General features: G+C 45.4%; 1 protein-coding gene across 5 annotated transcripts in view; it reads right to left on the bottom strand.

Moving 5' to 3' along the window:
• The window catches only part of Myt1 (myelin transcription factor 1), a 43746-nt gene extending 21345 nt beyond the window's left edge, over positions 1 to 22401 (bottom strand). For 4 of the 5 annotated variants that reach the window (XM_032891014.1, XM_032891015.1, XM_032891016.1 and 1 more), the window contains exons 1-11: positions 22305 to 22401; positions 15457 to 15511; positions 14419 to 14449; positions 10991 to 11053; positions 9993 to 10240; positions 7903 to 8787; positions 5645 to 5779; positions 5085 to 5175; positions 3957 to 4070; positions 1865 to 2079; positions 358 to 482 (exon numbers count right to left, since the gene is read on the bottom strand). In XM_032891014.1, the coding sequence (XP_032746905.1) occupies positions 358 to 482; positions 1865 to 2079; positions 3957 to 4070; positions 5085 to 5175; positions 5645 to 5779; positions 7903 to 8787; positions 9993 to 10240; positions 10991 to 11053; positions 14419 to 14449; positions 15457 to 15511 (1962 nt within the window). In that variant the 5' untranslated portion in view covers positions 22305 to 22401. The remainder of the gene's footprint in view (positions 1 to 357; positions 483 to 1864; positions 2080 to 3956; positions 4071 to 5084; positions 5176 to 5644; positions 5780 to 7902; positions 8788 to 9992; positions 10241 to 10990; positions 11054 to 14418; positions 14450 to 15456; positions 15512 to 22304) is intronic. The other variant, XM_032891017.1, reaches the window with a different exon arrangement.
• Between the last annotated feature and the right edge of the window lie 4167 nt (positions 22402 to 26568).

Raw genomic sequence — 26568 nt, 5'->3', positions numbered from 1 at the left:
CATTACCAGATGGTCAAATGTATATATATATATCAGCTAAGGGCCAGAGAGATGTCTCAGCTGTTAAAAGCACGTATTAGTCTTTCAGAGGACCATGTTCAGTTCAGTTTCCAGCACCTACATCAAGCATCTCGCTACAGCCTATAACTCGAGTTCCAGGGTATCTGATGCCTTCTGGTTCTGAGCATCTGCACACACACGATGCACATAGACTCGATGCAGGCACACTTGTGTGCACATAAATAAAACATAAACATTTTAAAATAAATGTCAACACCAGTCATAGCCTTACTGTGATTTTCTCAGTATAAATACCCATTCTTCTCTCCCCAAAGGGTTTCAGGATGGTATGCCTACCTTGCTGGGGAGGTCCTGTGGCTTTGTGCTGAGGTTCTCTGGCATCTCCCAACACCGAGTGGAGAGGTTCAGGATGGCTGTGGCAGCCATGTGTGCAGCCTCAGCGTCATGAGAGTAATCGAAGCCTACAGAAGAAGATGAAGTACTTATAAAACCACTGGAAGATGAGACTGCACCTGGAGGAGGTGACTTTGGTAACGGTTGGATGCTAAAAGGGAACAACCTAGACTAACCTAGACTAAGACAGAAGCAGCAGCCAAACGGGGAGAGAGCTAGGGGTCAAGGCACAGCACTCGCACATCATCACACACTCCTTCTGCTCTTGTATCCAGCACTGAAAAGGCACCCCATTTCTGAACGTTTGGTCAGAAATTTTGTCAGAAATAGGAACATTCTAGAAATATACTCTAACAGACTTGATAATTTCAAACAAACAACAGGAAAAAAAAAACCTTGTCCATCAACAAATACTTCAATTCTGTAATTCTGTAAATAGGATGCTTATTTGGGATAATATGTCCTGGAAAATTTTGTCCTATCAGAAGATGCTGCTATGCTCTTGCTGACTTTATGTCCCCAATAATTATTGCTTCCTTACTGAAGCAACATTACCATAAGATACCATAAATAAAGGAGTAATGTTATTTTTTTCTAGTAATTATGCTGCAGCTTTAAAATCACTCTCGGAAGTGATATTGTGAGTTAAGAAACCACTGTTATTTCCAGAAAGATTCAGACAAGTGGAAAACTCACTTTGAGCCCCTTCCCAGCAATGCTGGCACAGCTTCTAAGCAAGTGCATGTGCTTGGAGATGCTGGAAAATGGCCTGCAGAGTCTTCTGGTGTTCAGAAAAACATCCCAGGGGCTACCAAGCCTAAGAACTGTAATCCTAACAAGTGGGAAACTTGCCCTTGCCATCTCTGGAGCTGACAAGATCAGCTGGAAGATCTCTGGATCTCCCAGTGCACTGGGTACATCTCCATTTTGCATGCATTTCCAAGGCTAACCACAAAGAAGTGCAGTAAATGGCAAGAAAATTATGGACGATTATTCTAGAACATCTCCAGGAATTACTTTGTCAGTATAATTGCCCTTAAAATGTGCTGCTAATGTCACAGAAAATACCATTTCCAGTAAGATGGTCCCCAGGAAACCAAGAAGCTTCCCGCCATGGTGCCATCCTGTACTGCTGGACTCTCCTTAAAGGTGATGTTGGAGCAGACACCAGGGCAGACCACATCAGTGAAGTGATTCTTAAGGCTCTAGACATACACACCCATAACAGACCCCTGATTTTCTTCACAAATAATTAGGAAAACAGAAAGACTCAAAGTGAAGATGTAGGCCCTAAGGATACCACAACTGGCCCACTGGAGCAGCTGAAGAGAGAGAGCAAGGACTCGGGCTGACACCCTGTCCCTCTTAGCTCCCAAGAGAATCCCTCCCCCACTGCCCCTCTCAGGAGCAATGTGAGAGGAGAAACATTAAACAATTCTCCCCAACTTACATTGGAAGGCTTTGGGTGAGGTTTCGCTGGTCTGAATCTTTGGGGCAAGCATACGTTTGCCAAAAACCTGAGCATCAAAACTTGCGTAGTCAAAGGTGACTTTGGAGAACTTCTCCAGCTCCTTGGCCAAGTTGGCCCTGGGTGTGGTGGGAGCCACATTGGGTCGGTAGCTCCCATAAGGAGGAACCTCGAGCTGCTTCACAAAACACATGGGCCTGGGGTATGAGACAGAGATGCAGAGTCTGTAAGGTTGGGACTCAAAGACCCCATGCCATCTCTCCCCCACCCTCCAATGGCCCAAGCCAGGACTTCATGCATCCAGGTGAAAAGGAAAACCCAAGGAGATAGACACACGTCCAAAACCCTGCCCCTAATGTTTGGTCAGAGTTCTGCCTCCCAGGATTAAGGGACCCTGGGGCAGGCCCATAATCAGTATGAATAATTGCCTATAAGGAGGAAGCCAGAGAACCTGAATGAAATAATGTGTTCTTATGCTAGCAGTATGCCAAAGTAGCAAGCCTGAACTTCCTTCAAAGTGTAAGAGAGTAAGTTCCAAGAGCTCAGCTACACAATTAGTGAGTTTCTGAACAGGAAGCTCGGAGGTGAAGGGAAAATGGAAGAAGGAAGAGAGTTTCAGCAAATGCCCCAGCTCTCCTTGTTCTGGTCTGCAATATGCAATGACTTCAGTAATCAGCGGTGCTTGGAAATGATGGTGAGGACATCTGAGAAACTTGAATGTGGCTGAGGAGAGAACCAGAAGGCTGGTATTCTTAAGGTCCTGTGAAGATCATGTAACAGAAGTGGTAAGATGGGCCCTGTGGTGGAATGAACTCCTAGGCTGGACACCAGCTCAGCAACTCCTGGTGAAACTGCGAGAGCAAGACCATCTGGTACCAGCGAGGAGGCATTCAATTTGACATCTACGTTGGTGTCATTTTTTTACATCTTTCATTGGTGAAGGGACCAACAAGCAACTGACAAGAAGTTGGAAGAAGTTGCTACCTGGGACCCAAGAAGTCAAAGGTGTCCATGAATGGAACACAAGTTCCACAGAGCAGAAAGATATGTCCCTATATCCCTAAGCCGTGTTGTGTGGTAACACACCTACTGAGGGTCTCTTTGGAGTTAGCCAGGAAATGACCAGGGTATGGCACTTCCAAGGGAAGTAGCCAAGAAAGAAGGCGGTGATAAGGGGTCCTACAAGGAGGCAACAGCACCATGTCAGCCAGTGATTGGCTCTACTGAGTACATGGTCCTGTCTCCCACACTGAATGTGAGAAGAAAAACATGGAACAGGAGTCTAAGAACCAGGGAGAAGGAGCTGTGAGTTCTATATTCTCAGGGAAATGGAAAGCTGTGTATCCTCTGAGTGAAGATCAAAGTGACATTACACTCTCAGTCAGTGACTTGAGTGAACCTCCATCCCCAGAAGGGGACTATAGTTGACCTAAATAAGTATTTTAAGACAGGGTATCCAGGAAGGGTGTCTTGGACGTGAGCCTAAGCCTCTGGCCTTATTTATAAAACTCACTTTCCAAGGTTACCTGTATGGAGAGGCACTAGGCAGATTTGTTCTGATTGTTCTGTCAGAGGACCCTCAATGACAGCATGCACACACGTGCATTAGAACACATTTGTGAGCTCACCCATACGGGTGTACATATATAAAGAACATGCAGACATTGCCTACCCCTACAGGCACCCATGCCTGCTGCTGTCTCAGATGCTTAGTATCCACGGGGGCAGCATTCAGAGCCCTATGCCCTCATTTTCCTCTGCCCCAGGATAGGATCCACCCTGATATGGGAGACATAAGGACAGCTAGGTGCTCCCTGTATAGTGAGGCCCTCAAGTGGTGCAGTCTGCTATCTCTACACACTAAGCCTGAATAATTTTCCTGGCTGTATCAGATGTCTTTGCAGAAAGAAGGGCAGAACACACTGTGGCTAGGGGTAGGCAGCTGTTTGTGCCTTGGGTGAGGGACTCTGAATGTAAGAGATGTGTCTTGTGTGCCAAGAAGTATATGCATACCATGTAGCCATAACATTGAAGTCCCTGCAGATATTTAGAAAGTATTTCTCATCTCACCCACCTGAGGATCCGATCTGAATTGGAGTTATTTTTGGGAGGATCTCCTGTCTGCAACTGCTGCTTCTCATGAGATTTGGCTAATTTTTCAGCAGCAGCAATGGGACATCCAGACAAACTAGAGGACAGAAAGGGAGAGACATCTGAGCCTTTTCTCCAAGGTGCGTCTGTCCCAGGTTGCCAAAGATATGGTCCTGGGAGCAACACCATTCATAGACAAGAGTTCTAGGCGTATAAAGCCCAGTGTCAGTAACACACTTGTTACTCCTGCAGGACAAATTGTTCCTCCAGCTCTGTCCTCAACCACAGAGAACAAACTTCTCAGACCATTTCTACTTGGGATAAATCACAGAAAATGAAATATACTCTAGAGCTCTGAAAACTGTGGACAAAGGATTCTCCTGTACGGACAGCTGTCAGGCTCAGCCCCCTTTTCCCATATCTCCCCTTTCAGAGGCCTGCTGGATTCTAGTATCTTGTCTGTCTACATCATGTTCTTTTGGATAACTCATAGAAGCCAAAGGCTACATTCAGACCACAACTTGGGTGCTGCCTCAGGAGTGCACTGGCCCTCCTCAGGATCTACTGTGAGCTCAGCCACCAGCTCCTGGGCCAGCACATCGATAGGGAACCCAGCCTCTTTTCCAACAAACTGACCTCTAAAGCCTAGGTATTCTTTCCAGAGCACACAGCTACTAGGGCCCAGACAGACGCTGTCAAGCTTGTAATGCTCTTGGTGGGGTATGGTCCCTTCTTGGATTAGATGCACCAACAGATGAATCTGCACTGTAGCCCGGAATCCCCATGTCCACCTGACCTCATCACTCACTCAGAGTAACTCTGGGCCTTCCTGTTCATATCCACGTTTTATCTTCTGCCCATGAACAAGAGCTACTATGCCGAAGTTTTCTGAAAACACAAACTCTACTTTCTCTCATCACAGCAGTATCAGATTTCTCATACGATCACCTCAGTTCACAGGGCACTTGCAACAACACCAGAGAATGGCCAGCCAAAGCAGGGAGCTATATCTCTGTCCAGAACCTGTCTCAGATGAAGGCTCAAGGCCCAGCAGGGACACATACCCAGGCCCAACCCTAATTTCCTACCGGGTCCCAGCTCGATTCACTACCTTCTGTGGGTATTGCGGTTGCTGTTCACATGGCCTTGGCCCGTGCAGCCGGGAGTGGGGCACTTCAGCACATTTTCATGCATGGCCAAGACTGTAAGAGAACCAAAGAGAACAAAGAATGAGAGCGGGCACGGCTATAATGGAGAACAGCCCAAGGAAGGTGCAGGAGTCCTGTATAACAGCTGTAGCTGTAAGCAGAGTGCCATGGCGCTCTGAGCCTAATGAGCTCAGTCAAGCACGTCCTTCCCACTTGGATCCTGCCTCCCAGAGAAGAAACTAGACGGTTTCTTTTGGAGTCACAGCTCAGAACTTAATTTTCATAATTTCTGCTTCTATCCTAAGAATATAACGGACATCCAATCTTAAGCTTTTCAAATAAAGAGGCAACTGTGTCAAGGCCTCCACCTGCCCAGCTCAGGGAATACAGACGTCCCCTCCCACAGTTTGTATTTGACTTAGGCTGGTATCTATAGGTGGACACTTCAGAAGACGGTCCACCGCCTTATACCACAAAACTCTAAACTTTAACCTTTGGGATAACCCTACATGAAGCTACTCACTCTCTGGAGGAATTCTATCCTTGTGGGGACAGCCAGACAGGCTGCGGTGATGAGGGTACAACCCAGTAACATGCCCAGTGCCATCACAGCCAGGTGTCGGACACTTGATTTCACGCTTCTCCACCCTGGAAGGATCTAAAACACATATGACATATTATGCAAGGCCAGGCGACTGGGAAGGGAGAGGTAGGAACAGTTCACGGCTCCACTTTTATTGATCCAAGAAAGACAGAAACTGACAATGAGGCAAAGAGCTGCTCCAAAGCCCAGGGAATGTCCCTTCCACCCCATACAGCAGGATGGACAGTAGCTGGAGTGTAGGCACTGTGTAAGGTAAAGTATCTGTCAACACTCCTGAGAAAAGGTGTCTTTGAGGCTTGATAAAATGAGGAAGACACCGGTTATGTGACTTATCTAAATCTATATCCTTAATAAATACCTGAGCATAAAATTAAACTCCAAATTCCAGTTGCCAACCTCACCTCTACAGGTTCATGTTGACTACTAAGTGTGGAGATCAGAAGGAAATGAGGGTCCTTATGATGCCTCAGAGAAGTTTCTTTTTGATAGGCCATGCCAGAGCCAAGCTCAGAAATCCAGCAGAGGGAAGTTTCCTTCTCAGTCTCTCCAAGTTCAAATGTAGGGGGTCAGATTTCTACCAATCCAGGCAAGTGATGACATGCTAAGGGACTCAGACCTGAGCCAAATACCTGCGTGAGCCCCCAGAGTCTTGCTGTCAGCCCCTCCACACGTCAGCATGCGCAAGTTCCCACAGTCTAAAGGCACTGCCTAGTACCCTGTACTTCTAAGCCTAAATAGCACCTGGTCCCTAACATTTATCCAAAGGTGAAAGTTCTTCAAATACCTAGGCTTGGTGATATCGGGCATTCAGTGTCCCATCAAAACCTTATCTCTTCTAAGGACCCAAAATCTGACAAGCTCAAGCTCCTATTCCTATCCTAAATCTGTCTCACCTTCAACATACACAGTCTCAAATGGTTACCCTAGTCTGGCTTAACCCTAAGGTATCATCATTTCAAGAGCCACCCTCCATGTCCACCTCACCTAGAAAGCATGAAACCCGTCCTCTGATCTCACTTCACAGGCATGAGTATTCTCAAAAAAAAAAAAAATGTGTCCTCATGTCTCACCAAACTCCTGCTGAATTCTTACTCCTGTAATTTCCTTATGACCCAAGTGTTCCTCCCAGGGTTCCCCACATATATATTCCCTACCTTCTCAGCTCCTGACTCCAGTGTCTGAGTTCTCATTCATTTTCTCTCTCTCTCTCTCTCTCTCTCTCTCTCTCTCTCTCTCTCTCTCTCCTCTCTCTCTCCCCTTTACTGCTCCCTCCCTAGCATCATCTAACCCTTCCTGGAACCAGGCTGAAGAAGAGCCCAGAGTTTGATCCATAGAAGAAAGTTTTGCCTGGGACAGGGAAAGAGGAGACTGAAATCAGGACAGCTATTTGATCTTAGAGTAGAGGTATCAGGCCTAGGGAAACCCTGGGTAAATCAAAGCTGGCCCCTCTGAGGCCTGGCCTTCTTGCATTGTGTGGATGTCTCTCCTGGGAAGAAGCTTCATGCACCTGCTCTGAGGCAAGGGGACACTTGTGATGAGCAGATTGCAAACAGCATGTGGCCAGCCTGACCTACAAATTTGGTGTCCATGTTATAACTATGGCCATAACATTTGCTCAAAGCCCATTCTTAGATCTGACTACAGTTTTCAGCCTCTCTCCTATATCAGTCCAGACTTCAGTGACAAATCCAAGGAGAATGCAGAGTTAGCAACAGGTTGTGACCTCCAGAGAAGCAAGGGAAAGATGACTCAGGTCAGCTTGGAGGTCACACCTCCAATGGAGAAAGTGCTGAGGATGATAAAATATGGCCTTAAAAACAGTTTTCAAAGGTTTAAGTCATCAAATGTCAGGTTCTCTCACTGGACAACCTGCCACAGGTTTAGGCTAGGTTATCCACCCTTCTGCCTTCCTTTCTCTCACCTACCTAGCCCCTTCTCATATAACTCAGTTCCATGTGTCTCTACAAATCACAATACACAAAGCAGTATGAGTCCACGTTCTCAGTTTTTTGACCCAAGTTCTGAGATTATTTGTCCTCAAATGCTTTTCAATTTTCCTCCCACTATAAGCTATAAGCTATGTTTCTTCCCAGCCTCCATCTGCACTCTCAGTAGAGGTGGTGTCCCTGGTAATGGGATAACAGGGTGGGTGATCAGAGCAGGCCACTTTAGCCTACCTTTGTTGTAGCAGCTCTTCCTCACCACATCCAAGGGCTTCGCCATTTTCCCTGGCTCTCCTGGGCCCAGATGGCCCTGCTCAGTAGGTGGGCAGCCAGACTCACAGACCGCTCGCACCTGCTCAGCCTTTAGGGCAATGGCCTGCTCCAGAAGGCCCAGATTCCCACGGGTCATCATGTCATACATTTCTGATTCATCTGTGACTGCTGACTTCTGGGAGTGTGAATCCTCATCCTTGTCGTCATCAGAACGGACCTCCACGATGACTGAGTACTCAGGTTTAGGACTGGATAGCTCTGGGCCTCGGAACTCAGAAGAAGCCTTCTGGACAGAGGTGTGGGTGGTGTCGTCCCCAAAGAGGACATTTGGAGCTGCTTCCTCCTCCTCCTCATCTTCCTCCTCATCTTCCTCATCTTCTTCTTCATCCTCCTCTTCCTCTTCTTCCTCTCCTTCCTCTCCCTCCTCTTCCTCCTCCTCCTCTTCTTCCTCTTCCTCTTCCTCCTCCTCATGACCTAGGACACCTTTCTGTTTGCTTGACTCTTCATTAACCATATCCTTCATAGACTGAGGGCATGGCTCCTGGGAGCGTTCACTGGTGACTTCAATGACCTCCTCCACATCTTCTGGCTGTATAAAGAGGTCCTTTTCACCCTCATCACTGTTGGCCCCCATTGCAGCCTCATCCTGAAGCTGATGAACAACAGTGGGGCCCAACTTAGTTACTGAGACTGAATCCTCCTGCACAAGGGTCTCTCCAGCAATTTGGCCCAGATTTAGGAGGGAAGTTGCAATGATGCCCTGATAGCTACTGTAGCTGCCCTTGGAGAAGCCAGAAGGGCTGCTTGTGGGGTTGGAGCCAAAATGGGGCTTGATCAGGCTTTTTCCTGCATAAAACAAGAAACACCATAGGGCCTTGAAGACAGCAAGAGAGGAATGTTTCCAGGTTTCCCCAACAGTAGCCAACCCTCTACTTGGCCCCACCCTGCTCACCCTCAACACTGTAGCCCAGAAAACATGGAAACGAAGTGTAAGCCACCCTGTCAGCCTTCTGCTTTGATTCACAAACCTGGGGGGAATCAATTTTAGCTAGATTACTTTGATATTTTTCATATATATATATATATATATATATATATATATATATATATCCCATCATTTATTTTCTCAAATCAGATAGATCTGCATTTTATATAATGGAACTTAAAGAAAAAAAACACAGATGAAAAGTCATTTCATAATTGAAAGTCACTTCTATTTTGAAAGAACATGAATTTAAATCTGTTAAACATAGCAACAGTTCTTACTACCCGCTGGTTCTGTGGAACTCGTGAACCCGTGTTTTTAGCAACAGTAGGAGCCAGCCCTACTATATAATATCCCAAGAGGCAGGTGAGTTGTGGGCCTTTTCTACATGGAACACAAACTTGCTTTATTCCATGGGCCATTCATTCACTTGAATCCCAAGAAGGAAATCAGTGAGGGCTCAACATAGATTGCTTCAAAAATAGGGTAAAACTCTATCTCAACTGTTTAAAGTCAGCTGATCCCAGAAGGTTGGGAGGTCAGCGGACTCTCAGATGCCTTCTTTCTTCTCCTGGCTTCTATGAGCAGCCCACCTTCAGAGTCCTGATTCATCCTGAACTGAGGTATTTCAGCCAGAAAGATGTGGAGGAGGTCAAAGTAGATCCAGCCCAGTCAACACTCACGGGCCAGGAAGGATGGTCTCTGTAAGAGCTTCCCACAGACAGAGGCACAGCATGCATCATCTGTCTTTATTTTTCACACGCATGGAGCCTTGCCTCAGAATCAAACTTTTGAGAGTGCATGGGAGTGCAAGATGCATGTCCAGATCCACTTTCCCATCTCTACCCTGCACACAGTGTTCACACACACGACAGCACCCCCCCCCAATCCTAGGCAGACCCCTTGTCCAGGAAGCTGCACATGTCAGGACAAGACATTCCTTGTTCTCAAGACAGCTTTCTGCACTGAACTGAGCCCCCTCTCCCCCCAACCCCCCTCACAGGCTGCAATTCTCCAGGGCTACACTAAGCAGCCTTTATTCAAAGGAGAAAGAGCAATATAGTACCTTCAGCTGTCTGTGGGTGATGAATCTCCTCCTGTCCTGACATCTCAGCCTCAGCCTCCTCCAGGGGTTCTTCTGATTCATCTGAAACAGAGGCGTCCTTCACTTCGGCATCCTCGCTGCCATCACTGTCCATGCGGTAGCCCTCATCCAGAGCCAGCCTCAGAGGGTGTGACTTCCTCTTGGACACCAGGTGCTCAGTCTCAGCATCCTCCAGTTTTCTCTTCTTGGCCAGAGGGCAACTCTGTAAGCTGAAAGGGAAGATGGATGGTGCCAAGAGCCAGGCCAGCTCCCTGAGACACTCGGGAGGTCATTCGAAGAGTCTCTCCTTCTACAGCCATTCGCAGATGGAAGCTTCAAATGCTAATGTATTTAAATTTTACGTCTAATTGCATACATCTAAAAGTTTCTGGTTGTGTTTTAAATTGCATTACACTGAGCCAAGTCTACATATGGAATGAGGATTGACGTCCCAGTGGCCCAGATTGCTGCTCTCTAAGCCACTCCTCAGACCAAACCACCATCCCACATGTACCCAAAGCCTATCTCAGCCTCCTTCCGCCCTTACTCCCCTGTTCTTCTCCTCCCTCAGACCTCCATACCTATATCCACCCAGGAATGTGACACTGCAGTCCCCTGGAAAACCTAACTGACCACAGAGAATGACTATGGTGACAGTTGTAGCTTACATGTAGCTCTCATGTGCACGAGGTCTACTTTAACCTCTGCCATACAAATACACCAAAGACCCAAAATAGTCTGGAAAAGCAAAGGTGCCAAGGGCAGGCAATCTACCACCCCTCACGGCACACTCATGGTGAAGGCGCTACAGGAACACAGATCAGTGGGAAGACTTTAGGGCTTAGAAGGGTTAGGTCAACTTGGCCTCAGCAGTCACAGTCAAAACAGAAAGGTTTTAATCCACAAAAGAAAACATATCTGAGAAGAGAACCCCAAACCTCCTTTCTGGGAATCTTTGAGAGGACTGGCAGGCCTCTTACCTTCGATGTCTGGAGTACTTGCCCCGCACATGTCCTGAACCAGTACATCCTGGGGTAGGACAACTGGAGGAAAAAAAGCAGGAGAGAGCACCTTAGGTATCAGAACCTGGATCTCACCCTAAAGAGCAAAAGAAGGTCTCCAAATGGCTCATCTAAGATGGACTCTGGCAGCTTACTAAAAAGTAGTGAAAAATTCAGCTCATTTAAACAAATGAACAGCTAGTTACGACCTTATGAATGTGTTTAATTAAAAATCTGTACATACATGGGGGCAGTAAGGGGGGTGTATGGAGGGAATACCCGTATGGGAGAGGGGAGGGGATGGGGGTTTATGGACAGGAAACCGGGAAAGGGAATAACATTTGAAATGTAAGTAAAGAAATATATCTAAAAAAAATTTTTTTTAAAAATCTGTACATACAAAATTAAGGCATCTACTGGATGGGTTCATTTTTCCACAGCAGACATTCCACCAGCTTTCAGGGGGCTTGGGATGCAAGTGCCTCCTCTAAAGGGGACTCATGGCTTATCTGACCCAAGTCCAGAGCACAGAGATTGAATTTCTTCATGTTCATCACTGGTACTGTGATGCTCCAGTCTCCAGGGCTATAGTTTGTCCTCCCTTTTTACCAAATAGGACTTGGGCTACAATCAGGAAGGAGTCTGTGTAGATCAAGCCAAAACCACAGCTTGTAGGACAGACCCTGCTCTAGTACCCACAGCCTGGTGTTGATCTCTGCTTCAACATAGGAAAGAAAGTCAGCAGGAGCAATGTACTAAGAGATTCCCATCCTGCCTGGTATAAAACCGGTCGGATGTACTGAGAAGGTCAACCCCTGCCCCATTCCGAGGTGGTAAGTACAAGAGGATGGAAGTGAGGCCCTCAGAAGTTCCTCACCTTCAGTCATCAACATCACCAAACCAGTGAAAACTTCCAAACACAAGCACTAACACTGACCACACAGCCCAGCCAAGAGGCCCATAGGAACATTCAGGTGAGAACAGCTATAGGGGCACCTATGTGGTATAAGAAGACAGGGTCCATCACAGCTCAGAGTCCTGTGGGTGCGAGAAGCTGCCACTAATTTATGGTACTGTAGTCAAGCAAGATGATCTGTGAGGCCATGTGAGAGAGCATATCAGATTTCAGCCCCTTGTGGGGCAACCAAACCTGTCTGAAAGTAGAGACAAAGAACCCATTTCTAACAGAATTGCCACTGTGGGTCAGAGTTCCTATCTAGGATCAGTACTACTTCTCCTAAAATTTGGCACATCTTCTCAAAGTCTGCAAAGGGAGGCAGGTAGGGAGTGACTCTTTGGACCTAAGAAAAGGCCACTCCATGTTTGTTCAGATGTCCCTGATAGTTTTCAGGAAGAAAAAGCAGAAAGGTATTTTATCAGATTTTTTTTTTTCAGATGGAGAATTATTTCTAACCCTGGCCAGCCTATTGTAAAATCTGGGCTCACAATTGGTTTCACTCTCTCAAGAACTAATTAGCTTTGAGACTTTTCACAAACAGTTCCTTGTTACTCAGATTTGAAGTTGAGGTCCCAGTTAGTCAACTAATCACTTAATCAGGCAATTAGGCAACAGCTGCTGTGGAGGCCTGTGGGGCACTGGCACTAACCCCATGTCATTTGTTCCAAGTAAGTGTGATACTCAACTCAGAAAAGTACAGAAAAGGTCTCCAGCCAGGTGGGCCTGTACCTTCCCAGCCAGCTCTAAGCCTGAGTATAAAGCTGCCAACGCCATCTGGACAGAAACTGGAAACTCCTTAGACACAGAAACAGGAAACATCAAGCAGAGTGACATGAGATCCAGCCAGAGCTTCAGATACTGTAATGAGATCAGTCATCAGTCTTGAGCCTCCCAGGGTAATCTGTGAGCACACAAAGCACCTAGGAGTATAACTAGCATCGATGCCCACTTATAAGAACATGTGAGAAGCTGAGCATGGTGGTGCATACCTGTAGTCCCAGCACTTGGGAGGCAGAGGCAGAGACAGAGGCAGATGGATCTCTACGAGTTCAAGGCCAGCCTGGGCTACAGAGTGAGTTCCAGGACAGCAAGACCTACAAAGAGAAACCCTGTCTCAAAAAACAAAAACAAAATGAACAAATGAGAATCTCATGAGCATATAGGAGTACTTAGGGCACACTGAAAATTCATGTGCACTTTCATCTGCCAATGTCTCCTAGAGTTGGGCATAAGTGAGTGGTTGACAAGGCCTCCAGGCCTCCAGAGTCTCCTCTAAAATAGGAGGAAAGCCAAAGCTAAAGTGACCCTTCTTTCCCTAACACTTGGTGCCCATGTGTGCTCATACAGTCATAGGTGTTCATGTATGCTCTTAGACAATTACAGGAGTTCATAGACAGACATGGATGTTTGGGTATGCTTTTCAGCACTCAAAATCAAAGTCTTTGAATCCCTTGGTCAGGTCTTGGATCGCGTGTAACTGAAGCCAGGATCAGAGACACAAGCAGATGGATCGCTCACTGGATCTTAAGCTCCTCAGATAATCTTGGAACAACCATTCTTCAGCCTCCTGGATAACAAGTGTCATTTTAAGAGCTCTGCCTAAGCTATGGGGTAGCCCAAGGCCAAGGGTACTGCAAGCTGAGGAATTTTGAGCCAAAGGAGCATAAATCCATCATCCATGAAGAGTCCCAGAAACAGGGCTGCATTAAACTGAGTTTATCTAATATCATGACTTACACATACATAATAGTCTTCTCCCAAACCATAACAGCAAGCCCTTTGTGAGTCACAGTCTCTATTCTGGCACTCCACAGTGTGGGCCCCACCCAAAGAGAGGTCTTATCTGCTTCTCAGATCAGAGCTATGCTGTCCTGATAAACAGACCTATGGAGAGGTAAAGAACATGTGCTGGTGACACATAAATGATCCCATATCAAGAGATGGTGTCACACATATTTAATCACAGCACTTGGGAGGCAGAGACAGGAAGATTCTGGGAGTTTGGGACCATCATGGTCTATATAGCAAGCTCTAAGCCATCCAGGAAAACACAATGAGACTCTGTCTCAAAAAATAAAAATGTTCCCACCATAGCCTGTGTGTAGTCAGCCAGTGTGAGCCATGCACACTACAGATCATTCCCACATGGCATGGTGGACAGCAAACATAGATACATAAATGACTATCATTGTATGAAAAAAAAAATCACCAAAAGCAACTTATGGTTTTGAGGACCATGGTGACAGTCCAGATGCCAGTGCAAAGGTAACCTATGGTAGGGCCAATTGGGAGCTGAGAAAGAGCATAGTTGGATATAGACAGCAAGATATGTCACGGAGAAAAGCTGTTTCCTCAGAGAAAACAAGAGTTTGTGGGAAATTTTATAAAAATTACATTATGGGCAAGAAGATGGCGAACAGTGCTCATGCAAACAGGAATCCTTTCTTACCTGAGGTCTGCACCTGTGGTCTCTGGGGGTCCTGGGTAAGATAAAGAGAAAAACAGAAATACACATAGATAGGACTTAGACTTTCAGAAGAATGTTTCCCTAAAAGTATAAACCTAATAAAACAACTGACACCTTCACAAGAACAAGATGCCCTCCCTTTGCTGACCTACGAGAACTTCCCCTGAAGTCAGTAGAGAAAGCTGCCCTTTTGACAAAGTGCTTGGTCTGGGGTCCCTACAACACACACACACACACACACACACACACACACACACACACACACACACACACACACGCACCCCAGATTTTCAGAGAAGACCTGATAGTCTCTCTACCCTCAGGCTCAGGGTGTTATCTCTCTGTAATTGCAGATAGATGTCAGCTTTCGGCAGGATATATTACCTACCAGATTAGGTTGCACTAAGACTAGAACTAACAAAAACATGGCTGCCACAATGATGGGCACTCGATACAAGATATGCAGGAATCCAACCAGAATAGGAAGCACTTATATATTCAAAAATGTTGTTTACTCTGTGAAGCCCAACTGCGGAAACTCCAAGTGAGAGCGTTGGGGTGGGGTTGGGGGATGGCCAAGCAGGTAAGGCTCAGTATTAATAAAGTGAAAGGTGCCTATCCTCTCCCCTCCACCCATTGTCAAGTCCACTTGACAGTCTTCAAACCCCCAACAGCACCAACAGTGATCTCTGGAAAGAAAGATGCCACTGCCAAAGAGGTGTGGTGGCCAAAGACCAGGGACCCTTCCTTTCCAAATTAAGCAGGTTCCTGACTGAACTCTGCTATCCCCACTCTGTGGAACTGTACTTGTCTCCATACATCTGCCTGAGGCGAGTCTGTATGAGCTGAAAAGGTCTTCAGAAAACCCTTAAGTACTGCATCAAGAAACAGATGAAGAGCCCTAAAGTCCCAGGTGCCTGGTATAGGCCAAAGGCTACCAGGAAGCTCAGCATTTAATTATATTAGCAGAGAGGACAGCTGCCAAGGATGGGGACCGGGCCAGACTGAGTTGGCATTCACCTCGGAGGGTCTTGGACCGTGTGCGGGCTCGCTTGTCATCACTTTCTGAGCTCATCTGCAAAGTAAAACAACCACAATGTTAACAGCCACCCAGGGCAAGCACCTGCCATGTCCTAAACTATCAGGAACGCCTGGTCATTTTCTGACTTGTTTTGTAGATGGAAGGAAGATTATCTGTGAATGACAAGAATGGGATCAAAAGAAGTAAGTTGGGAGAATGTTGGGGTTCTGCCGGGGAGAGACCACCAGGCTGAATGGTACCCGTCTATACCTCCTAGTGCCTCACAGTGTTCCACCCACACTGCTCCAGGTCCCTATCTGCCCACTAAAGCCACAGCCTCATGTGCATAGGTATTCCATAATAAAAGGGGCTCCTGGCACAAAGAGTAACACCCACTGCTTACCTTACCAGCAGGTACCGAGGTACAAGGGATATTGCTGACAATAATCTGATGGAGATGGAACTGGGTCAGCTCAACATAGTCCAGGTCTTGGTTTCCATGGACATTTTCTTCCTACTCAGCACATGTTTTAATGTTCCTGATATACGAGTGTCATATGGGTAGGAACTAGTTGCCAGAACAACACTCAGGTATCCTCTGGCCTCTGGACTACCAAGTCTGTTAGAATCTTCACTCACCTAGAGAAGCCTCCATTAGGGCTGCTGCCTACAACATAGCTTTGAGAAAAGCAGATAAGAGCTACCATGATAGGCACATCTGAGGATGAGGGTCCTCAGGTAAATCTGAAGGAACAGATAAAATACTGGCAAACTCTGTGATGTAGGAACCAATCTTCTCACAGATAACAGGACTGGAAGGGGCAGGTATACACCCAAGCAGAAAACTGGCCAGTCAAGACTTACTACCGGTCTCCACAGTCAAAAGAGACCGGAGGCAAATCAACATCTGTCCCAGACCACAGCTCCACCAGGACGACAAAGCTCTGTGTGAGTGGTTTGGCAAAGAGGAAAATAAGAGAATGGGATATGTTACAGAAGGAAGAGCATGGCAAGAGTCAAACCTCTACCTCACCAACTAGGAAAAAAGAAATCAGAATTAATTCCTCAGTTGGCAGATGAAAGTCACAAGTGAACTTTCCTATGAAGCAGTATAGAATACAGTGATCTATATAATTTGTTAAAGAAGAAAAATAAAAAACAGGGTAATTTATGCAACCTGTCAGCTACAGGGTATGGAGCATAACTCCATAAGCCATGTGTTTATTATAGCCTTCCCATAGAACAGAGACAATTACTATAATTTCTATTTTTAAAGCAGAGGCTCCCCGTAGACCAATGACTCACATTTAAAGTAAAGAGAGGAGCAGGTGTCAAAGGGACGTCATTACATCTATGAGCCTTCAAACGTCGATTGCACTGAGCAGTGCACAACGCCTTCTGAGGCAGGGCACACAATACATCTGATTGCCCCATGCCTGTGTTCAGCTGAAATGTAATCTATAGCTTTTTGTGTCAGTTTTCCCAAGGAAATTGGCAGGCATTCTGCTAGATTAAAGTATGCCTTGGCAATTTGGATTTCCTGTGGATAAATTATTCAAAGGGCAGAGAATAGAGAGGGTTACAGGGATGTGTAATGGGCATTGCTTGCAAACTGTGAGCTCCCATTGATGAAGCTAACAGCTGTGGCATTCATTGTCCTGAGCACCTTCTCTTTGCGATTTACTTGCATCAAGTATTCAATGTACAAGAAGTTCTCTTCAGTTTGCATAGCTTTGATTTAAGAAGGAAACTCCTGAACTTGTGGGAGAGAAGCCAGGCTCTTTAATATGATGAGAATGTGTTCATAGGATCTGGCTGACTTGTGAAGTCAATGCCAAGGGGTGATTCTCCTCTCACTTTTGAAATTGACAGTGGTAGCTGCTGTAAAGGCATCTGGCAAAATGTGTAAGAAATTCACATGTGTTCTTTTGCAAAGTACTGCAGAAGGTGTTTACAGACCTCTTACCTATATATAAGTAATGTACCCACTAGGTCATCATGCTCAGGGAAGCACTGTGCCTCACACTGCCCAGACTCACTGACTAATTGCCCTGGCAGCAGATCCTAAGACTTCCTGTCTGCTCTATACAGGAATGGTCCCTGCCTATGGCACAATTCACTGATGCAAAGGCAATGAGGTGCTTCTCAATTTTCCCTTCATTTGTTTTTTTTTTTAAACCTTTTATTTCTTCCAAGCACAAACAGGAACTGTTTTTTGCAGAACCCATACATAACTCAATGGCCTCTTGCCTTGAGGGTGAAAGGGTCCCTTTGTTCAGACAGATAATCTTGCTCCGCTGTGAGATCAGGGATCTTTCCCAAGAACATCTGCTCTGTTTCTCTAACATCAATGTCATAGTGCTGATCGAGCACATCTTTAGTTCTGACATTTTATCAGTTTTCCTTGTATAGGAAAATTGGAGAAAAATAATTTCCAAATACAAACAGTTTGTACTCAGCCATAGCTATTACATTAGCCTGAGAGAACCGTGTCTCCAACCAAGTGCTAGACTTGGTTCCTTGGTTCTAGTCTTAAAAGCAGTCTCACTGGAGGGTGGTTGGTTGTTTTTGTTTTTGTTTTGTTTTTACCTTGAACTGTTCTATATTGCTTTAGAACAGTTTATTTAGTAAATAAAGATATATAGCTTTATTTACTTGACGAACTAAGCTTCCTGTGTTGAACCTTTACAAAGTCAAGTATCAAAATATCAAACACAGCAACAGCCTCCAAACCTGCAGATTACTTTTGGCTCTATTTTGGTTATCTGAGGAATAAACTCAGAACTCAACACAGCCAAAACAAATAGCTGGTCTTTAAGAAGAAACAATGGGACCAGGCATGGTGGCACGCACCTTTAATCCCAGCACTGGGAATGAAGAAGCAAGCAGAGCTCTGTGAGTTCAAGGCCAGCCTAGTCTATATAGCAATTTCTAGGCTACCTGGGGCTAAATAATGAGTCTTTGTCTCAAAAAAGAAGGGGCAGGGAGAGGAAATAATCATGAGTTTAGTTTTCTAGGGGCCCAGGGATTCCCTAAGCCAGTTGGTTCTTGTTGACCTTTACTTTGACATCTAAAGCCAATTACCCACACCCTCCAGGATGGAAGGACTTCCTATCCGCTTCTTGCTTGATGGTCAAGGACTATCCAAGGCCAGAATCTGTGCTGAAACTTGTGCCTTAGGAGTTCTGCTCATTATTCTAGAAAGGCAATGAGGCTGTTCAGGAGTGAACAGAAAGATAAAGAACCTGCTGATGCCCGAGAGCCTGAGAACCTGACTAAGGATAGCAACAGTTATCCAACAAGGGAACACCTAAGAGTATCCATGAGAGACACCTCTGGATTTAGTTGACTTATCTCCAGAAGCCAACAGCAACTTCGGACAGACAAATCAAACTCAATGGTCAGACCCCCTGCCATCCCTTTGACCACATCTCTTTGTTCCTAACCAGCTCATTTTCCTGAAAGGTCCCCATCTTGTGCTGAGGAGAGCTCCCACCTTCACAAATGTGAGGTCGTTCACTGCCTCTTGCAGAGAACTATTCAGGACACATCAAGCACAAACAGCAGATGGAGGAAAGAGTGAGTGAGGATATGGAGCAGTCAAAACTATCTTAGAAGCTGGTGCTGGTGGAGGAGGACGTATCAGAGGGAGCTGAGCAGGTAGCTGCAGAGTCTTGGTTGGAGACGCTGGGCCTCTCGATACCATGGGCCATTCATTCTAGCCCTGGACTGGAAGGAGATACTTTGGTGTCTTCTTTTACTTAAAATGTACTCTAGCTAGGAGTGATGACACACACCTTGAATCTCAGCAGGATTAAAAACAGGCAGAAGCAGACTGACCTCTTTGAGTTCAAAGCTAGTCTGGTCTACAGAGCAAGCTCCAGGCCAGCCAAGGCTACCTGGTGAGACAGTATCTCATGGGAGACGGGGGGGAGGAATGAGCTCTAATAACCAGAAAAGGTGAAATATTAGAATAGATTTAGGACAGTTTTTAAAGCCATAGGATCCTGTAGATTATAGTGTTCTAACAGAAGATTTTTGTACACACTTCCTCTGGAGACCTGGGGGAGGATGTCTGCTTCATCCCTGCCCAGAGGAAGGAGCCGAAGTAGCTATGGGGTAAAAAGGTAGAAAAAACTTGCCATCCTTTGCCCTGCTTCACTTGGTCACTTGGCAGTATCTTACTCACTCCATTGAGAGTAAAAAGAAATACAATGGTTTATCTTGTTTTGGGCCCTCCTGTGACAGCACAAACTGTCTTGTGTCTTGACAGTAGTATTAACCTGTGCAGACTCAAGTCTGAATCCACCACTGGGTTGGGGAAAGGGGCACTCTACTTAGGATTCATGAGCAACCTTCAAGCACCAGACTTACTTTCTCCTCCATAAAACTACAACAGGGACCCTCAAAGTCTCTATCCCATTTTCTAATCACCATCAATGGTTGCCCTCCCTTTTTATGTAAGTTCTAGGCCTTCAACTCAGCTCATAGCCACAGAAGGATGCAAAAATTCCCCTAGAAGCCCAATATACATTCTACTTCCTATTAGCTGAATGTCTGTTGCTAAATCACGTGCCCCTTCCCCTTGTATCCCACTAGGAGTCATCATAGTACTTCTTGGTTCTTTGCAGTGATAGTCCTGCCCCTCTTTAGGGGACATCCACAACATGCTTGACGTTACCCTCACAGTTCTTCCACCGATTATGCAATCTACTTACAAGTAAGTATACCTGCCACTTCCTGTGATATAGAAATGTCACAACCCATGGGACACTATTCAGAAAATGCCTCACGAGGGGGATGTCTTTTGACAGTTCTAAACATGAGATCTTGGCTCACTCCAAGCCCTAAATAAAAAATTATAACCAATTAGGCTACCTGGTAAAGCAGCCATATCTGTCTCAATCTTCATAAAAGGAATTCCTTTGTTTCTTCTTTGAAACATGGTCTTGGTCAAGCCCAAGCTGGACTTGTGTTGACCCCCCCTCCTGTATCCTTCCAAGTGCTGGGATTACAAGTGCACCCAGTTATAAGTGGAATTTGTATCTCTCCAGGGCTGTTGGTTTGTATCTCTCCAGGTTGTTGATCCAACAACGTAAAGTCAGACAGCTAAGAAGGAGAGTCACCTCCCTCCCTGAAGGTGCATCCTGTTGGCTCCTCATCTTACTCGCAGGCCATCTCAGGTCACGCGCCCAAGCTATTTCTCTTAGTCCCTGTGCTGCCCCTCAGTGCTGGCTCAACAGCCCATTCACATCCTCCCTCCTCTACTGGCCTGTTCTTCACCTTAGTTTTTTGTTTCTTCTTTCTCTGTAAGCGCCACCGTGTAATAGCTATCTTGGAATTCACTATGTAGTTCCACTTGGCTGGCCTTGAGCTCACAGAGATCTGTCCAAAGTAAAGGAGATTGGCTTACGGATGACACACGTACAGAGCCTTAGGGCTGCTAACAGGGCCCAAGTGTCAGCTGGCTCATTACCAGCACCTACCTTCTGAACACTCACGTGTAGCTCATGGTAAGCTCAACCCTCTGAGCATGCTGTGCCTGGGCTGTGGAGAAACCAGAGTCTTCCTACTTCACTTTTGACCAAGCAACTACAGAAACTACTTTGCTTAGAGCCTAGGTCAAGCCACTTTCATGGTCATATGATCTGACACCCATGTCTCTTGGGGAACCCTCTGGACTTGCATGGGCTCTCTTACAGTGAAGTAAGAGAGGTCAAAAATTCAGTAATGGAAATAAATAATATTTTACCATAACATTTAGGACACTGTGCATAATATTAGCACACTGATAACAGAATCAAAATAAGTCTGAGTGCTTAGCAAAGTGACCATCATAGACCTGTTAATTGTACATTTCTATCACCAGACATAAAGGAAAAATAGTATATTCTAAAAGTAAGATGCAAGTACCCTGAGATGTTATCCTGCCTTAAACTCATGTTCTTTTCTATCTGTACCTGGGCTGTCCCTTATTCTGGATGCCATACCTAGGTGTTGACTGAGACACTCATTGCAAAGCATCAACATGTCAGATAATAAGTTGACATCTGGACACCAGAGAGATGGCTCAGTGGTTAACAGAACTTATTGCTCTTTAAGAGAACCAAGGTTCTGTTTCCAGCACTCAGTGGCTTACAACCATCTGTACTTCCAATTCCAGGGAATCTAATGCCCTCTTCTGACCTCTGCAAGTACCAGGTATGCATGTTGTGCACAAGCATACATGCAACCAAAATATTCATAGACATAAAATCAGTGAATCTAAAATAATTTTAAAGAAGTTAGCACCTGAACTCCAGGTATGGATGCACCATGCTTCTCTCTATTTTGACTCCCAGCTCTGATGTCATCTGCTCTGGAGAGTGGGTCTCAGATAGAGAATGTCAGTAGGAAGTTGTAGAGTTTCAAGGTTGGTGGCCGAAACCACAGTCATGGACATAGGCACTATCTCCAAGATCAGGAGTATCCTTGGGAAGCAAGGACCCTGGGTCACCTCTATCATGCTTTCTGGGCAGACATAAGTAGGATGCATCATCTTCCACACTTACAAAGATTAAAAATAAAAGATCAGCAGACTTCATGGATTTCTGCATCACAATTAACTATCAAACCCTGGAGGACTCTGGGCCTACCCAGGCCCAGACAAGATAAAGGGAGAACAGGTGACATCATACATAACTGATCCCAAGTATGAACGCATAAGATGGGGAGCTGGTTAAAATGTAGAACTCTACTATCACACAGAGTTTTATCTACTCATCCTTCTCCCTCTAACTAAAAAATGACTAGGTGATCTTGGTCCCCATCTTGACTCTGAAGGACCCATGGCCAATCCCTTCCTTACCTTGTTGTATCTACACAGGAAATGTCTCTCAGTTCTGCAGCTACTGGTCTTGTCTTCCTGTGTCCACCTCTGGGTCAGAAGTTTGCCCCGGAACTCATTTTCTGAGGGTTTAAAAGAATAGAAGTTTAGAAAATGGAACTCTGACAAATAATAGCCAGGCAGGTCCATGAAAAGAAAAGAAAAAAAATGCAGGACACTTTTAAACGTAACATGACACAATTTCTGGAACCTATCAGAAAGGCAAACAAATTCACTGCTCATGGTTGTTCCAGGATAAAAAAGAAAGAGAGAGAGAGAGAGAGAGAGAGAGAGAGAGAGAGAGAGAGAGAGCCTTACTCTTTAGAAGCAGAGGGTCTACACCATGGTCTCACCTCTGATGACTGTTTTGCACATGTGTCACAGGGTGTAGACACCCAAAATTGCTGTTCTAACTCAGGGCACTGATGCGGATCTTATGAGACTCACCTTGAAAACAAGGATGGCATCGGGGGACTTGAAAACTAACTGACCAGTGAGTGAGTAGCTCAGTCATAACTACATTTTTTATTATCCCAAAAGAATGTGCAGCTCAGATCCATTTGCTTTTGTAAAATGTATATTATGTCATTCAACTTCTCAAGTGCTCACTGACTGAGGAAAGTGAAGTCCATCCGGTGGGCATGATCAGCTCTGATAACATGGCCTCTCACAAGGAGCCCTGCACCCCACTAGCACTCGTTACTTGTTTCAGTGTATTTTCTCCTCCTGGTTTTTACTTCTCTCCAGGGCAATGCCTACAGTTAATATTTAATTCTCATAATTCACATAAATTCACACATCTAAGCAGAGGCTGAATATATCAGCTGGACACGACAAAGCAATGCATTGTGTACCTATTCCCTGAACGTCATTCCCTGTCTCCATGACAACCTGCTTTCTATGCTGCAGAGTTTCAAAGGAAGGTCATTAGTTACCAACAATAAAAACAGGAAATGAGTATTTCTACATTCTGCTTTCTTCTCCTAGGAAATGTGTTTAGATTTTGCTAAAGGCAGATTGAGTACATGCTATCATAAATATTATCCTCCTCACCATTACCACATATTTTTAGTGGGATACATCCCCAAAGCTGTTTTTATCCAGAATTCTACCACTCCTGGGCAGTAACTCTGTATCATGACCATTCTTTTGTTCCTTGAAAATATCTTAATCCCTTTAAAGGGCTCAGAGTCCCTTCATGAGCCAAGACAAAGACTAAATTAGGTATAGCTGCCAAAGGCACAAAGTCTTCAAGGGAACAGTGATCCTATAAGACTTGGCACATCCTAAATCATAGAAGACTCCCTTCTTCTCTTAGAACTGTGAGTTCCCTATGAGCAAATGCTGAGGACCAGCTTCATCTGACCATAAAGAAGTGAGCTGTAGGACTTTTCTCACAATTCAAGGTCTCTGGGTCCCATCAATAGAGGGAAATTAATGGTCATCATCATTGAGCAGGTATCAGGTATACCTTCCCAAAGATATATTTATATGATCTATATATCTAATCTATATCTCTCATCTCTATATCTCTCATCTCTATGTCTCTGTCTGTCTCTCTCAATACACACACACACACACACACACACACACACACACACACACACACACCCTTGAGCCTTATAGTAGGAACCTAGTGCTTGTGAACCACTAGGCAACTGCCTCCAACAACACAAGGTGTCTAAGAATGGGACCATGCGGAGGAAGAGGCTATGCAGCTTTGCACCACTGGAAAGAGTACATACTTAGAAGACTTCATAAGTGAACATCAAGAATTGTGCCAGCCATTAGGTACTCTTTATGGGAACTGACATGTGTGTCTCCACTGTACCATTAAGGAACTGAAAGACAACCGAATCCTAAAAGGCTCAGGGTTCTGATTCTGAATATCCGTCCCAGAGAACCTGCTATAGAAGCCTGTGTACTGACTGGTTCATGAGGCTCAATCAGAATTATTTGTTATAGGGACACACAAACATTTGAGGTGACTGGAACATGGCTTAGTGACAACTGGAGGGAAGTATTTAGTCTAAATTATGAAAGGTGTCCCAGAAGCTACCTGTCCTGAGGAGTTTCCTGTAGGTCTCTTCTGCTTCTTAGCTTGACCTGCATATGTATCTAAAAAGGGACCTCTAATGTTCTGTGTGATGAGAGATGAGCAGTGCACAGCACTTCCACGGCCTTACCATTCCTAAGAATTTGGAAATCGGCCCTTTTGGATTCTCCACAACCTTTAGCCCAAGAACTACTGTTTTAAGTCAGCCTGAGACACCACATTGGCACAGCAACACACCGAGACCTTAAAATCATCTACTCCCCAAAGTGTGTCTCTTATCTACTAGAAGTAACAAAGCCAATGAAGCATTTCAGAACAAGAGCAAACACAGGCTTTCCCTCACATCCCTGAGAAACAGAGTATACAGTTAAGCAAAGTGCTGACACCCATGTCAGAACTTTGTATAAAAGGCTCTGAAAGCAGCATTTTTCTTCCTTTGTCCAGGAAGTTTTTTGCAACAATAAGAATCACTACAAGGAGTCAGCAGTGTGGAGTCCTCATATGGTCCCTTTATTCTACATTGGGACCTAGATATGGCCAGGTCCTGCCCTATGGACTCTGCATGCTATACCTTTAGTCTATTGTCTAGACTCCATAAAATCCATAGCCCTGGTCACATACTAAGTTCAACAGCATGAGGACCAGCCAGTCTGAGGAGAGCCCTACCCAGGAGTGTGGAGACCAGCAGCTATGCTTTCCACAGTATCACAGTTGTATCACCAAGTAGTCCACAGTTCAAGCTCACCTGACTCCAGGGTCACCTTGCCTTCTAATTCTTAACACCTTTGTACACAAAGTGAGACTAACTACTTGAAGATTAAGAAACATTTGGAAGATCCCTTAGTGATGCTTGAAAAAAGTGTTGATGCTGTCACTCTCACCATCTTTGCCATCAGAAGTTGACTAAGGAAGATGTTCTGGGCAAACAGGACTATTTAGAGATTCTTAGGTCTCTGATGAGCTCATCTGATTCCTGTTCCTCTATGTAAACAGCCTCCATACTAGAGATCATGCTGTTCAGAAACATTATCCTGTGACTAGGATAGGGCGTTTACTGTAATCTCTGCTGGAGACCTAGAGCCCTCCTCTGTATTTGTTCCACAGGGATCCCAGATCCACAATTACAAAATTCTGTGGAACAAAAAAATCTCAGCAAAGCAACCAGGGATGCTCAGCCCGAGCCACAGGCCTTTACAAGGTCCTTTACAAGCCACAGGTCCTTTACAAGACCAAGACCTCCAATACAAGATGGGAGAAAGTCATAACACAGCTCAGTTGCTCTCCAGATTATGGTACCCACATCCTTCTGCTCAGCTGTCTTGTAGACCCAGATCTGGGAGCAGCATTCCCAGGAAGAACACAAAAACTGACCTGCTGGTCCCTGTTTCGTGTCTAGTACTCTGATACCCCACTGTACAACATCAATGCAGACAAAACTGCTATGATTTTCCCCCAAGACTTCCAATTGATTTTTCCTGGATCACCTTGACTCAAGCCAAACTACCTGGGGAGCTTGTACCTCTGGGGACCACAACAGATACACTGAGGGATGGGGGATCCACTTAGGGAACACTCTCTTTAAAGAAGCCCCTTTGACCCTTCCATCCCCCATTGGAGAGCTTGACTCTCAGCTGAGTACATCAGTCCCATCTGGCTGTTGGCGGAGGAATCCTAGGAGTATTGGTGCCACCCACTCTTCTAAAGCATTGAACCTGTTTCCCCAGGCAGAGGCAGGGGAAAGCACAGTTGATCTGGACCTCACTCCCTGTCACACCCTTCCCAAACACAGACCATGTCCTCCCAGGAGCAGGTGATGTTCCCAGGGGCAGGTGGTGGTTCTGCCTAACCAGCCTCTCCTGGTCTCCCAGGTAGACTTCAGAAGCCATATTCTCTCTCTCTCTCTCTCTCTCTCTCTCTCTCTCTCTCTCTCTCTCTCTCTCTCTCTCTCTCTGAACTTGCTGCTGCTCATGTGACCAAAGCTTTCTGGATGTCACTGGAACTACTCCTGATCTCTCCAGATGTTATTTTATGTATGGTTGGGCTTTTTTTTTTATTTTAGTTTGTATGCAAAAATTGGCAAAATAAATATAAACTTCGCATGGCAGTTCAGGAAATATAGACTGGCCAAAACAAATTTTTTTATTTAAAACAAAAAATGTAAAGACAAAGCTGAAGGACCCAAACTTCCCT

This window comes from Rattus rattus, chromosome 1, assembly GCF_011064425.1.
Source record: "Rattus rattus isolate New Zealand chromosome 1, Rrattus_CSIRO_v1, whole genome shotgun sequence".
In the NCBI taxonomy this organism is placed as follows: domain Eukaryota; kingdom Metazoa; phylum Chordata; class Mammalia; order Rodentia; family Muridae; genus Rattus; species Rattus rattus.
Note: the sequence above shows the minus strand (reverse complement) of the source record. Positions and strands in the feature narration are given on the sequence as shown.